Consider the following 15116-nt stretch of genomic DNA (forward strand, 5'->3'; position numbering starts at 1 on the left):
TAATTGCTTTACAATATTGTGTTGGTTTCTGCCATACATCAACATGAATCAGCCATAGGTATAGTATTTTTGAGAGTCATCCATTGTAGCATTTATCAATAGTTGCTCTCTTCTCATAGCACTGAATATATTCTATTTTGTGGATCTACCACATTTTATTCATTTACCCAATGAATGGGTAACATTTGGTGGACATTTGTATTGTTTCCCTGGTGGGCTTCCGTGGTGGCTCAGAAAGTGAAGAGTCTGCCTGCAATGCAGGAGACCTGGGTTCGATCCCTGGGTTGGGAAGATCCTCTGGAGAAGGAAATGGCAACACATTCCAGTATTCTTGCCTGGAAAATACCATGGGTTGGCTACAGTCCATGGGGTCAGAAAGAGATATGACTGAGTGAGTTCACTTCACTTGCACTTTTCCCAGTTTGGGACTATTATAAATCATGCTGCAATGATTTACAAAGACAAGATTTCTGTGTAAACATCAGTTACCATTTCTCTTGAGCTACATCCTAGGAGTGGGTTTGATGGCTTTCACTTCCTAAGAATGGGTCACACCCTCTCCAGTTTCTTTTTGAGGTTTTTTTTTTGCTGTTGTTGAAAACTTGACATTTTAGATCATGTATTACAGCAGCTGTGGATTCTGAATTCCACTTTCCCTCTGGAAAGTTATTCTTGGTTTTGTTGTTGTTTAGTAGCTTATCTAGAACAAATCTGAAGTTCATGCCCTCTTTCATTGGTATATAGCTATTAATGTCTCTGCTCTGATTATTTTTAATTTTGTTTATATTTTTTAGGCTAATCTCTTAGGCTTGTCTCTATTTTCATAGTTTAGTGATCATCCAATGATTTGTCAGAGTAAACACTTTGAGCCAATATACCCTCTGTCTTCTGCCAATGAATCTCTCTGTAGGTTTATTAGTTTCCTGGGGCTGACATAGAAAATGCTCCTAAATTTGGTGGCTTAAAACAATAGAAATTTATCATCTTGTGGTTCTGGAGGCTAGAAGTCTAAAATTAAGGTCTTAGCAGGGTCATGCTCCCTCTAAAAGCTTAAGGGGAGAAACTTTCCTTGCCTCTTCCAACATCTGGTGATCCTTAGCAAAATCCTTTGTGTTTTATGGCATGCAGCTCCATCACTTCCACCTGTGGTTCTATCCTCACGTGTCATTCTTCTCTGCGTATCTGTGTGTGTGTATCCTCTTCTCTTCTTATAAGGACATCAGTCATCGGATTTAGGACAAAACAAATTCTGGATAATCTCATCTTGAGCCTTCCCTGATTATATCTACAAAGACCCTATCTCAGAATAAGGTCACATTCTGAAGTTCTGAGTATTCATGAATTTTTGGAGGGCAATATTCAACCCACTATAGTGGGTTCAGGAGTACATTCAAAGTTCAGACAGTTTTCAGGTATGTTTCAACTTTTATTTTCCACCAGGCTCTCATATTTCCTTTGTACACAGGTGCAAGTTCCCAGTAGGACAGGGATGTGTAAATAGGTTGGGCCTACTTCAATCCATGCTGCTTCCAGTTAGCTGGGGAATGTGTGGAAAGCTTATTGAATGTGTCTGTGACTGCCTTATTGCCTGTATCTCCCTGTTAAATTTCTGGCTAGTCTGCTGACCTGTTGCTTCCTCTAATTAGAACTACAATCTCATGGTTAGAAGAACCTCTGACCTTCCCTGTTAATTTGCTTCTGAGATTGTAGATTATTACTCATAATGCCACTGACCAAAGTTTTTTAGTTTTTTTTTTTCCAAATCAAGTCATCCTCCACTGACCGTGAAACTGCAGTTTACTTATGGCATGTTCTTCCCTGCTAGAGGGCTTCCAGGTAGTTCTAATGGTAAAGAATCTACCTGCCAATGGAGGAGACACAAGAAATGTGGGTTTGATCCCTGGGTTGGGAAAATCCCCTGGAGGAGGAAATGGCATCCCACTCTGGTATTCTTACCTGGAGAATTGGGTTTTGGAATGTCTAGGGTGAGACTTCTTCAAATAGCACTATAGAGACATGGAATGATTAAAACCTGTTAATTACAAGCAGTGGTTCTTAATTTATTGGTGAGACTTTTGGGTGGGTAGGGGATCAAGAAAGGATCTCAAATCTAGGCAGAACTGAGAGTGGACTAAGGATAGAATGATTCTGCCTCATCCATATATGTATCAGGATGTTTTGAGTCACCACTAAAAAATAAATGTATTTAAAAACACTACTGAATTAAAAGATAGTCATATAGAAGCATCACTGAGCTCATAGTCACCTTTCATTACGTGCTTTATTGGTAGATAGCATAGCAACATAGAGGTGTGGAGTCCAGAGAGATGTTTGGATTCAAACACTGACTCTCCTACTGTATGATCTTGGCTAAATTACTGAATCCATCTAAACTTAAATTTCTGCATTATAGAAACTGATGATGGTAGTATCTACACTTCATATGGTTGTCTAGAAATAATACATCCAAAGTAATCAAGCGTAATGTCTGGCCATATTAAGTGTTCATATAATTTTAGGTTTTATTATTTTATTACAAGTCAAAGAGTTTTATAATACCTTGGAGTATTTGTTATACTATATATATGTAAAAGAATGTGTTTTTGTGATTAAAAATTGTCCTCAAGTAAAAAAAAAAGGAGATCTAGAAAATAATATTTATTTATCTACCAGAAAAATGTGATTTAGAACATGCTAGTTCAAGGTCAGTTGCTTTCACTAATGTATTTCCTTTTTAAATTCCAGAGACCTTTCAGTTTATTTCCAAAAGGCACCAAGGTTTCCCGTTCAGCCTCACCTTTTTCCTGAATGGGATACAGGTGAACAGGTTAAGCTCCTGCTGTGAATATAAGCATCGAAAAGGTTCCAGACTTGGAGGCAAACGAGGCTACTTCGGGTTTGTGTGTGTCGAGAGATCGTCGCCTTGTTACAAGTATGGAAACAAATGTCCTTTGGGAGAGGGCAGGTTTTGCTACATGCTCCTTTGTATGCTTTTACTGATGTATTTCTCAGCACAATTTGTTAAGAATCATATTAATGTAGATGAGCCTAAAATATCTAGGGTTAAGGTTGTTTATCACAATCCTGTGTGTTGTATTTAAAATTATAAGATGAAAGTAGATTTTCAGTTGTATTATATAGTGGGGATAAAAGCTGGTGGTGTTTCAAATTCTATTTCTTTTCTGCCCCTTCCTTTCCTCGTGATGCTTAAGTTCTGTTTCTAAAGGGAAAGAGGGAGGCTTTTTTCCCACCTCATTCCTTGTAGTAATTGATTTTGGGTTGAGCTCCAGAGCATGTGTCAAGAATCCAGCTTATACAATTGGATATTATAGGTTATGTGTATTAGAGTTATGCCTGCATTATTGTGTTGCCCAAAGATCATTTTCATGCCACTAGTTTCAATCTCAGGCGTAAAAAAATACATGTAAACAGGTCAGTTCTGACTACTATTTATCAGTTTTCATATTGGACATTCTATTTGAGATCAGTACATTTTCTTGTAGGCTTTGTTTAACTTTCTCCTGAAAGTACTCATGGAAAATTAATTGATTCTGTGCCAAGATAGAACATGGGAGTAAGCCAGTCAAAGAATCTGACCCATGGAGTGTCTTCTGATTGGGGAAGTGCAAGTAATATACCAATAAATCAATGCCAATATACCAATAGTACACCAACCAATTAATGTATGTTATTCAGTCATCCAGTCATGTCTGACTCTCTGTAACACCATGGACTGCAGCATGCCAGGACTCTCTGTCCCTCACCATCTCCTGGAGTTTGCCCAAGTCCATGTCCATTGCATTGGTGATGCCATCCAGTCATCTCATCCTCTGATGCCCACTTCTCCTTCTGCCCTCAATCTTTCCCTGAATCAGGACTTTTCCAATGAGTCAGCTGTTTGTATCAGGTGACCAAAATAGTGGAACTTCAGCTTCAGCATCCGTCCTTTCAAGGACTGATTTCAAGAATATTCAAGGTTCATTTCCTTTAAGATCAACTGGTTTGATCTCCTTGCTGTCCAAGGAGCTCTCAGGTGTCTTCTCCAGCACCACAGTTCTTTGAAGGCAGCAATTCTTTGGTGCTCTGTCTTCTTTTAATATATATGAGATGGTAATAAACATAAACACAAGATAAGGTAAGGGAGATAAAAGGAATAAAGGGTCAGAAGGCAGTATTCTATTATGTAGGATGGATAACAAAAGCCTCTCTGATGTCTTTCAAGCAGAAACCAGAAAAAATGTTCCCTTTTTAAAATAGGTTTTCAGGTAGAGGAAAAGCATAGACAAAGTGTGTGAGACAGGATTATGCTTGGTGTATGTAAGCTTGTGTGGTCAGAGCACAAATGAGGAATGGGACAATGATAGAAGATGAGGTCAGAGAGACAGTGGGGTCAAGTCATGCAGAGTCCTATGGTCACTGCAAAGACTTTGACTTTTATTCTGAGGGGGATGGGAAGCCTCTAAGGTAGGTTTTGAGCAATGGCCTGTCATGATCTGACAGTAGCTCTTATGGAAAAAATAAACTAGGGAGGGTGGGGAAATGGTGGAAACTACTTTAATCTAGAGGCAAGGCAATAGTGGAAAGAGTTATAAGAAATTAGGTTCTAGATGAATTTTGAAGGTAGGGTTTATAGGATTTATTGATGGATTGGATGCAGGGCATGAGATAAAGAGCTGAGTCAGAGTGATTGAAAAGTTTTTAGCCTAAACAACTCGAAAGATGCCCAGTTAACACAGGAAAGACTGGAAGATGTAGGTTTGGGAGTGGAAGGAAGGCATTTTGGTTTTAGATACATTGAGTTGGAGTCAAGTAGAAATGTTGAATAAGTAGTTGGATCAGTTAATCTGTTGTCTGGTGAGATGTCCAGGCTGGAGATATAAATCTGAGAATGGTTTACATATGGATGGCATTTAAAGTCATAAGATGGGATAAATCTGCTTAAGAATGGAAGGCAGAAAGAGAATATGTCTGAGTAATGAGCTCTTGTCACTTTCATTCAAAGGGAAGGAAGATAAAGAGGAACCAGGAAAAAAGCCTAGGGAAGGAAGGCCAATGATTAGACAGAGAACCTAGAGAAAGCAATGTCCTGGAAATGAACAAAATGTTTAAAGAATTAGGCATGATCAACTGGGTCCAACGTGTGGCTAGGTGAAGCAAAGTGAAGACTCTGGATTGAGCATGGTTTGGTAATGTGTTGGTTATTGGTGATCTTGACACAAGTTGCTATAAGGGAGTGGTAGGAATGCACGTTTGATTGGAGTGGGTTTAATACACAATTGGAGAAGAGCTGAGGCCAGAGATTATAGACAGCTCTTATTAAAGAGTTTTGCTCTGAAGGATGGAAATTGGGTGGCAGCCAGGAGGGAGGATGCAGGGGCCCAAGAGGGACTTATTATTTTTTAAGATTGGAGATATTATAATATGGTTAAAAGCTGATAGATAGTATTAATACCTGAGGAAGAAAAGCATTGATCAGGCATGATATAGAGGGAGATATTTAGTGCTTGAGTAGATGAGAAGAGATGGGACCTGGGGCTCAAATGGAGGTATTAGCCTTAGATGAAATAACAAGAAGAAAGATGGCTATAGGGCAGAAAGAGATGTAAACTGGTGGATGTTTTTGGACCACCTGGAAGTTCTCTGCTGATTGTCTCTATTTTCTGGTCAAACAAGAATTTGTCAGCTGAGGTTAAGGCTAAGGGAGGAAGAATCTGGAAATTATAGGTGAGAGAAGAGGTACAAGTGGCACAGTGAATGGTCTAGGGCAAGTAGTGGGAATGCTGAGGTGTACTTAGGCCATGCCTGCAGTTGCTTTTCTGTTCCAAGTCAAATACGCATTCTCCATATTTGTGGGCAAGTCATTTAACACATTTCTGTTTAACTCGCAGGAAAGCTAATGAATTCTCATACAATCACGCATGTGTGAACACATAGCACTCACTGGGAATTGCTGTATAAATCCAAGCTGTAAAATGTTTGGTCCTAAACACTTTCTATGGAGGTTTAATAATCAGTACCCAAATCTGATTGATGGCATCTACTCTCCTATTCAATTCTTAGGAGTATCTGTACAATTCTTTATATGATTTCACTTGGTTTCCTCTAGCTTCTTTCTTTGAAATGTTCAAGCTGGAAAAGATTGAAGGCAAAAGGAGAAGGGCATGCAGAGGAAAAAATGGTTAGAAAACATCAGACTCAATGGAGTCTGATGAAAACATGATTCAGTGGAGTCAATGAAAACATCGGACTCAATGGAGTCAATGAAAACATGACTCAATGGACATGAATCTGAGCAAACTCTGGGAGATACTGAAGAATAGAGGAGCCTGGCATGCTGCAGTCCATCAGGTCTCAAAGAGTCAGAAACAATTTAGAGACTGAACAACATCAACAAATAAAATGGTTTTGATATTTAAGAGTAAAGTGTATTCAGTTACTCAGTTCAGTCACTCAGTTGTGTCCGACTCTGTGATCCCGTGGACTGCAGCATGTTAGGCTTCCCTGTTCATCACCAACTCCCAGAGCCTAGTCAAATTCATGTCCATTGTGTCAGTGATGCCATTCAACCATCTCATCCTCTCTTGTCCCCTTCTTCTCCCACTTTCAATCTTTCCCAGCATCAGGGTCTTTTCAAAGGAGTCAGTTCTTCGTATCAGGTGGCCAAAGTATTGGAGTTTCAGCTTCAGCATCAGTCCTTCCAATGATTATTCAGGGCTGATTCCTTTAGGATGGACTGGTTGGATCTACTAGCTGTCCAAGGGACTCTCAAGAGTCTTCTCCAACACCACAGTTCAAAAGGATCAATTCTTTGGCGCTCAGCTTTCTTTAACTCCCACATCCATACATGACTACTGGAAAAACCATGGCTTTGACTAGATATACCTTTGTTGGTGAAGAAATGTCTCTGCTTTTTAATATGTCTAGGTTGGTGATAGCTTTTCTTCCAAAGAGCAAGCGTCTTTTAATTTCATGGCTGCAGTCACCATCTGTAGATTTTGGAGACCAAAAAATAAAGTCTTTCACTGTTTCCATGTTGATGCATCTCTTTGCCATGAAGTGATGGGACCAGATTCCATGATCTTAGTTTTCTGAATGTTGAGTTTTAAGCCAACTTTTTTACTCACCTGTTTCACTTTCATCAAGAGGCTCTTCAATTCTTCTTCGCTTTCTGCCATAGGGGTGTTGTCATCTGCATATCTGAAGTTATTGATATTTCTTCCTGCAATCTAATTCCAGCTTGCACTTCATCCAGCCCAGCATTTCTTATGATGTACTCTGCACATAAGTTAAATAAGCAGGGTGACAGTATACAACCTTAATGTACTCCTTTCCTGATTTGGAAGAGTATGTTGTTCCATGTCCAGTTCCAACTGTTGCTCCTTGACCTGCATACAGATTTCTCAGGAGGTAGGTCAGGTGGTCTAGTATTCCCATCTCTTGAAGAATTTTTCACAGTTTATTGTGATCTACACAGCCAAAGGCTTTGGCATAGTCAGTAAAGCAGACATAGATGTTTTTCTGGAACTCTCTTGCTTTTTCCATGATGTTGGCAATTTGATCTCTGGTTCCTCTGCCTTTTCTAAACCCAGCTTGAACATCTGGAACATTCATGGTTCACACACTGTTGAAGCCTGTCTTGGAGAATTTTGAGCATTACTTTGCTAGCGTGTGAGATGAGTGCAATTGTGCAGTAGTTTGAGCATTCTTTGGCATTGTCTTTGGGAGTGGAATGAAAACAGACCTTTTCCAGCCCTGTGGCCACTGCTGAGTTTTCCAAATTTGCTGGCATAGTGAGTGCAGCACTTTCACAGCATCATCTTTTAGGATTTGAAGTAGCTCAAATGGAATTCTGTCACCTCCACTAACTTTGTTCATAGTGATGCTTCCTAAGGTCCACTTGACTTCAGACTCCAGGATGTCTGGCTCTAGGTGCGTGATCACACCATCATGGTTATCTGGGTTGAAGATCTTTTTTGCATATTTCTTGTGTGTTCTTGCTACCTCTTCTTTATATCTTCTGCTTCTGTTAGGTCCATAAGATTTCTGTCCTTTATTGTGCCCATATTTACATGAAATGTTCCCTTGATATCTCTAATTTTCTTGAAGAGATCTCTAGGCTTTCCCATTCTATTGCTTTCCTCTATTCCTTTGCATTGATTCCTGAGGAAGGCTTTCTTATCTCTCCTTGGTATTCTTTGGAACTCTGCATTCAAATGGGTATATCTTTCCTTCTATCCTTTGCCTTTTGCATCTTCTTTTCTCAGCTATTTGTAAGGCCTTGTCAGACAATCATTTTGCCTTTTTGCATTTCTTTTTCTTGGGGATGGTTTTGATCACTGCCTCTTGTACAATGTCACAAACCTCCATCCATAGTTCATCAGACACTCTGTCTCTCAGATCTAATCCCTTGAATCTATTTCTCACTTCCACTGTATAATTGTAAGGGATTAGATTTAGGTCATACCTGAATGGTCTAGTGGTTTTCCCTACTTTCTTCAATTGAAGTCTGAATTTGGCAATAAGGAGTTCATGATCTGAGCCACAGTTAGCTCCCAGTCTTGTTTTTGCTGACTGTATAGAGCTTCTCCATCTTTGGCTGCAAAGAATATAATCATTCTGATTTCAGTATTGACCATCTGGTGATGTCCATGTGTATAGTCTTCTCTTGTGTTGTTGGAAGAGGGTGTTTGCTATGACCAGTGCTTTCTTTTGGCAAAACTCTGTTAGCCTTTGACCTGCTTTGTTTTGTACTCCAAGGCTGAATTTGCCTGTTACTCCAGATAACTCTTGACCCTCAACTAAAATGCACAGTTGTCATAGGACATTGGTTTCCAGCGTTTTGTTAGCTTCATAATAATTTCTCCAAATGAAATCTGTGAATGTCCCAAGTAGAACATGTGGTGTCATTTGATGTGTCCGTGCTGCAGCTCAGGTGAAAGTCAATTCAATGCAGATTGGTTTAAATGGGGCAGGGTTGGACCAGTGAGGGCTACAGCCTTGCTTGTTTGGTTCTACTCTACTTGAGATGACTTTGTTTATTCCAGAAGCACCAACACTGCAGAACTCCGGTAAAAGTTAAAACTATCCCTCAGGAGATTGATATCACTTATAATATTCTGTAACTTTTGTCACACCCATAATAATACCTTTCTTTAGTTATTTTGAGAGATGTGCTTTCCTTCTCCCAGTTTGTTAAAAATGAAGTTCATTTTAATTCATTTAAAACATACTGGTTCCTTGAACTTTTATTATGAGAAGAAGGGCAACTAAAACAATAGGGAGTTCTATTTTTAAAAAGTGATTTGGAATTACCTGTTTTGAGGTCCTTAGAAAACAAGAAAAGTTCAGCAGTGTTCATTACCAAAGTATGGAGGTTCCACACTGGTACCCATCCCTCAATCATGGGACCTCTTTGAAGAGGCATGGTAGTTATTTTCAGTTGCTAAAGTGAAACACAGGAAGAAAAATTGCCTAACCAAGTAGAATGCATACTGCTTTGAGCTTCAGTAATCAGAATCAACACCTCAAATTATACTCAGAAGTCAAATAGGTAGTCAGTGACGAGGAGAGCACAGATGTTACCCACTTTGTTTGTCTAATTCCCTTAAGCAGATGGGCCATAAAACGTCTGCACAGGCAGTAGGGAGGCATCAAAGCCTCTACACAGTCACAACATAAACTAAAAGTAACAGCATATCAGAGGCTCCAAATCAATGGATTTGGTGTTGCCATTGATAAGGGAAGAACAGCTTGAACAGAAGGCAATGCTAGTAATCATAGTCTTTGAAGATTCATGACACCTTTATTCCAAGGAAAGCAATGTGCTAAGTATATCATCATTATAGTTGAGAAATACTTTATCATGCTAATATGGGTGAGGTAAGTGTGTTCTTATTATCCCATTTTTCACAGCCCCTGATAGTTACTTTGAGTGCCTATCCATTTAGCCTTATTTTATGGGGAGATAGTGAAAGGATAAGTGATTAACTAAGCCCTCATATTTGCTACTGCTAGCCTAGGGATGGCTGAAATTTAGCACGATCTTCATTTGAAGAGATTGCCATTAGTTTTGATTCACACTGAGACGATTTTCAGATTTTTACATATTGTTTTGATTCTTCCTGGACTGACAAGTCTTGACTACATTCTAATCCCACTCTAATTGGCTCAGTTCACCATGAGTTGTGTGACATGGAGAGAAATAACTGGGCAAAGTTCTAGAGGAGGAGTAGGGAGACCAGTAACTACCAGGAACCTCTTTGGGGTTACAGATTGTCTCTAGGCCTTGGTAAAAACTTCTCACTTTGTGTTAGTCTCTGGTGAGAGTGTGAGTACTTGCCCTGGTGGTAAGCCCGGCCGTGTGACATTTGTCTGTGTAAGCAGTCATCTGAGAAGACTGTGAGGTGACGGAGTCTAATAGTCATGAGCTGAAATCCAGTTTCATCATTGACCTGCTGGGTAAAACTGGGCAAGTCATGGAACCCTTAAAGCCTCAGTTTCCTCGTTTGTAGAGTGATGATGATAATTCTTAATTGGTCTGTAGGGGAATGTATCCTATAAGATCATGTATACAAAGTACCTAGCGAAGAGACTGGCACAGAAGGAGCACTTGATACTTTTATTGTTATCATAGTCACTATATTTATTAATGTGTATTATCATAATTACAATTCCTATTTTGATATTATCTTGAGAAACAGGAAAAAACTATAGAAGAATTTATTGATCTTATCTTTTTTATAACTGATTTTTAAAAATATTTTTTAATGTCTTAATACATTCATATCATCTGCTGGCTCACCAGATTTGAATTTGAATGACCATATGACCTCTAGAGATCACTGCCATTTTCAAAGCACAAAAACTTATTGCAAACAAAAATCAACAAAAGATTGTGGTACAGGTTTCAAAGTTGTTATGTATTAGTTGCTCAGTTGTGTCTCTTTGCAACCCCATGGACTGTAGCCTACCAGGCTCCTCTGTCCATGGAATTCTCTAGGCAAGAATACTGGAGTGGGTTACCATTCCCTTCTCCAGAGGATCTTCCTGACCCAGGGATTGGAACTCAGGTCTCCTGCTTTGCAGGCAGATTCTTTATTGTCTGAGCCATCAGGGAAGCCCACAGGCTTCAAAAGACCATTCTAAAAGTAATGATGACAATTCTATTACAATAAGCGTTCAGGCTCCTGAAGTATTTGTTTAAAGGGTGTGAAAATATTTGACTGTGTTTCTTAAAAAAAAGTCAATTATTTAGATTCAACTTTATATATAAGTCTTTTTTTTGATTGTGATGTTGGAATAATACATTATCAAAGATTGAATGACGTCTTCTGATAACTATTATCTCAGCTTCCTTTTTCTGATAAACCTGAATGTCCATTTATCACATAATTCTAATTTAAAGACTTAAATTTCTATCTCTCTACCTGACTCTATTATAGAGCCAAAAATATACTTTAAGGCACAAAGCTTAGTTTGAGACTATAATTCATAGTTATTAAGTTGCTTCCTTTTCTTTTTTATTATTGTAGGTAAAACTACGAATTTTTTTGTGTTTACTTACAAGATTGTTATATTAATAAGGAAAAAGTAGTTAATTTGTAATTATGTACACTATGATAAATATGTTTCTTGTAACATTTCTTACTGGGGTAAGAGAAGTAGTTTAAAGATCTTTGCGGTTCTGCTGTGCATAAAGATTAATCACTCTTTATGTTAATGTTTTTCCTAGGTGCATTATTGCAATGGGCCTTGACAAAAAAACAACTTCTCCAAAACCCAGGAAAGAAAAGAACGCTGAGAAAAAAGAGGGACAGAAGAAGGGTGAGGGGAAACTGAGAAAGGATAGAGAGTACCTGATACCAAGAAGGAGAGAGATGGAGGGGAGCAAAGCCTCAGCTTCAGCCATTGTTTCAGCTCAAGAACTACACGCAGGGCTCAGTGAAGTGAGAACCGCTGTGGAAGAAATGGAATGTAAAGAAAAACCAGGGCAAGATGTCTGGGAAGATGACCAAGAAAACATATTTAAATACGGTAATGCATGACACGGTTTTCTTTTGTTGTTGCTGTTCTTTTGTTGAAGTCTTTAGAATGTAATTATGAAAATTTGCAAAAATATCCATTAAATGTTGTTACTCAGTTTTGATCCTCAGGCAACTCTGTTGCAAGGAGGACTCTCCCTGATCACCTTCCTCCACTGTTTTGTGAGGAGTTCTATGTGAGTTGGGCTCCTCATGTTGAGTTGGGCTCCCTTTGTTGAGTTGGGCTCCCTTTGTTGAGTTGGGCTCTGCTGGTAAAGAATCCACCTGCAATGTGGGAGACCTGTGTTCTATCCCTGGGTTGGGAAGATCCCCTGGAGAAGGGAAAGGTTACCCACTCCAGTATTCTGGCCTAAAGAATTCCATGGACTGTACAGTCCATGGGGTCGCAAAGAGTTGGACACGACTCAGCGACTTTTCACTTTCACTCTGTGTAAGTTGTCTTAGAGGAGGGCTGCCTAACTCCAGGAGGTTGGAGGTGCTTTTAGGGGAGTCAGGGAAGATTTGTATCTGTGTGGGCAGAGGCTCTGTTCACTTCTGCAGGGAGAGACCAGAATTTTACCTATTTTTTTCAGTATCTGATGTATTTGAATTGTGGTGTTGGAGAAAACTCTTGAGAGTCCCTTGGACTGGAGATCCAACCAGTCCATCCTAAAGGAAATCAGTCCTGAATATTCACTGGAAGGACTGATGCTAAAGCTGAAACTCTAATACTTTGGCCACCTGATGAGAAGAACTGACTTATTTGAAAAGACCCTGATGCTGGGAGAGATTGAAGGCAGGAGTAGAAAGGGACGACAGAGGATGAGATGGTTGGATGACATCACAGGCTCAATGGACATGTGTTTGAGTAAATTCTGGGAGCTGGCAATGGACAGGGAGGTCTGGTGTGCTGCAGTCCATGGGGTCACAAAGAGTTGGACATGACTGAGAAACTAAACTGAACTGAACTGAACTGATGTATTTGCTCTGATGAAATTGATACTTTGGCATCAGGAAGGCACAGCCTGTATGATTATACAATGAAAGAATATTCCATAACTGAAAACATTTGAAAATATAGGCCTGGGGTCCTGGAGCCTGTCTGCATTTCTTGTTTTTTTATTTTTTTCTTCTCTTGCCTTCCCTCTCCTCCCCTCCCCTTCCCTCCTCTCCTCCTTCCTCTGCATCTTCTTCCTTCTAATCCTCCTCTTCTGCCTCCTTCTCCTCCCTTCTTTCCCCTTTAAACATACACATACACATATATATATATGTATGTGTGTATATATGTATCTCTTTACCTTATATATATACACACACATCCTCATCTTTTGATGTTGTTGCTGTTGTTCAGTCACTAAGTCATGTCCAACTCTTTGCAACCTCATTAACTGCAGCATGCTAAGCTTTCCTGCCCTCACTATCTCCCAGAATTTGCTCAAACTTGTGCCCATTGAGTCAGTGATGCCATCCAACCATCTCATTTTCTGTCACTCTTGTCTCCTCTTGTCCTCCATCGTTCCCAGTATCAGGGTCTTTTCCATCAGGTGGCCAAAGTATTGGCGCTTCAACTTCAGCATCAGTCCTTCCAATAAATATTCATGGTTGATTTACTTTAGGCTTGACTGGTTGGATCTCCTTGCTGTCCAAGGGACTCTCAAGAATCTTCTCCAGTGCCACAGTTCAAAAGCAATTCTAAGACATTTCAGACTTCCTTATGGTCTAACTCTCATATCTGTACATGACTATGAGAAAAACCAAAGCTTTGACTATATGGACCTTTGACTATATGGACTACATTACCTTTGCTACAAAGTAATGTCTCTGCTTTTTAATACACTGTCTAGGTTTGTCATAGCTTTCCTTTGAGGTAGTAGATATTATTACTCTCTCCATTTTAAGAAAATAAGGCTCAGACATACAGAGAGAAAGTAGCAGAGCTAGGATTCATACTGTAGGAAAGGAAAAATGGCTTTCCCTCTACCCATCTCAGGTTCATTAGCTGTGTCCATGTAAATAAAACCAATAGGAGATCAAAAAGGGCAAACAGAAGCGTGTTAGCAGGTGCGTTGTGCATATGGACGGGAGCACCCAAAGCTGAGTAACTCAAAGTGGTGGTTAGAACTTGGGCTTATATGGCATCTAATAGAAGAATCATACATTTTTTCAAGAAGCAACAAGGCAAAGGAAAAGAACTTTGAGCTTTCAGGGACAGCAAATTGTGGGAAAGCAAATATTATGTGGAAACTAACATTATATAAGGGCTAGTTTCAGTGAAATTTATGTTGATTTCTTTGGTGCCAGCTCTGGGCTGTTAAGGATCAGAGTTGCCTCCTATGATTAACTTCTGTCCTTCCTGGGAGAGAGGAAAGGGGAGACACCTTCAAAAATTTATATCCTGGGATTCCCTGGTGGTCTAGTTGTTAAGAAGCCACTTTCCAATGTAGGGTACATGGTTTGATCCCTGGTCCAGGAAGATCCCAAATGCTATCAGGGGCAGCTAAGCCTGTGCATCCCAACTACTGAAGCCATGTACTCTAGAGCCCTTGCTCTACAATAAGAGATGCTACCGCAATGAGAAGTCTGGGCACCACAAGTAGAGAGTAGCCCCCGCTCTCGGCAGCCAGGGAAAGCCCTCTCACAGCCAGGAAGACCCAGCACAGTTAAAAAAATTAATTAATTAAGAGAAAAATTTATGCCTTGCTTTTAGGGAAATAGGATGAGGGCTGAGAGCTCTTCTATTTACAACTTCTCAGTTGCCTTCAGCTCAAAATAATCCTTATGCCCAAGTGGCATAGTGTGTGGTGGCATACTCTGCTACCTTTAATACCCAGTAAGTCAACTCCAATGAATATTCAGGGTTGATTTCCTTTAGGATTGACTGGCTTGATCTCCTTGCAGTCCAAGGGACTCTCAAGAGTCTTCTCCAGCACCACAGTTCGAAAGCATCAATTCTTTAGAGCTCAGCCTTCTTTATGGTCCAACTCTCACATCAGTACAAGACTACTGGAAAAACGATAGCTTTGACTATATGGACCTTTGTTGGCAAGGTGATGTCTCTGCTTTTTTAATACACTGTCTAGGTTTGACATAGCTTTT

At 39.7% G+C, this 15116-nt stretch overlaps 1 protein-coding gene across 1 annotated transcript in view; it reads left to right on the forward strand.

The window, feature by feature from the left end:
- The window catches only part of ERICH3 (glutamate-rich 3), a 121375-nt gene that overhangs the window by 70389 nt on the left and 35870 nt on the right, over nucleotides 1-15116 (forward strand). Inside the window, 2 exon segments of the mRNA XM_010849425.1 lie at nucleotides 2746-2932; nucleotides 11732-12033. Of these exon segments, the coding sequence (XP_010847727.1) occupies nucleotides 2746-2932; nucleotides 11732-12033 (489 nt within the window).

The sequence above is a fragment of the Bison bison genome, unplaced genomic scaffold (assembly GCF_000754665.1).
Source record: "Bison bison bison isolate TAMUID 2011002044 unplaced genomic scaffold, Bison_UMD1.0 scf7180017864283, whole genome shotgun sequence".
Classification (NCBI taxonomy): Eukaryota; Metazoa; Chordata; class Mammalia; order Artiodactyla; family Bovidae; genus Bison; species Bison bison.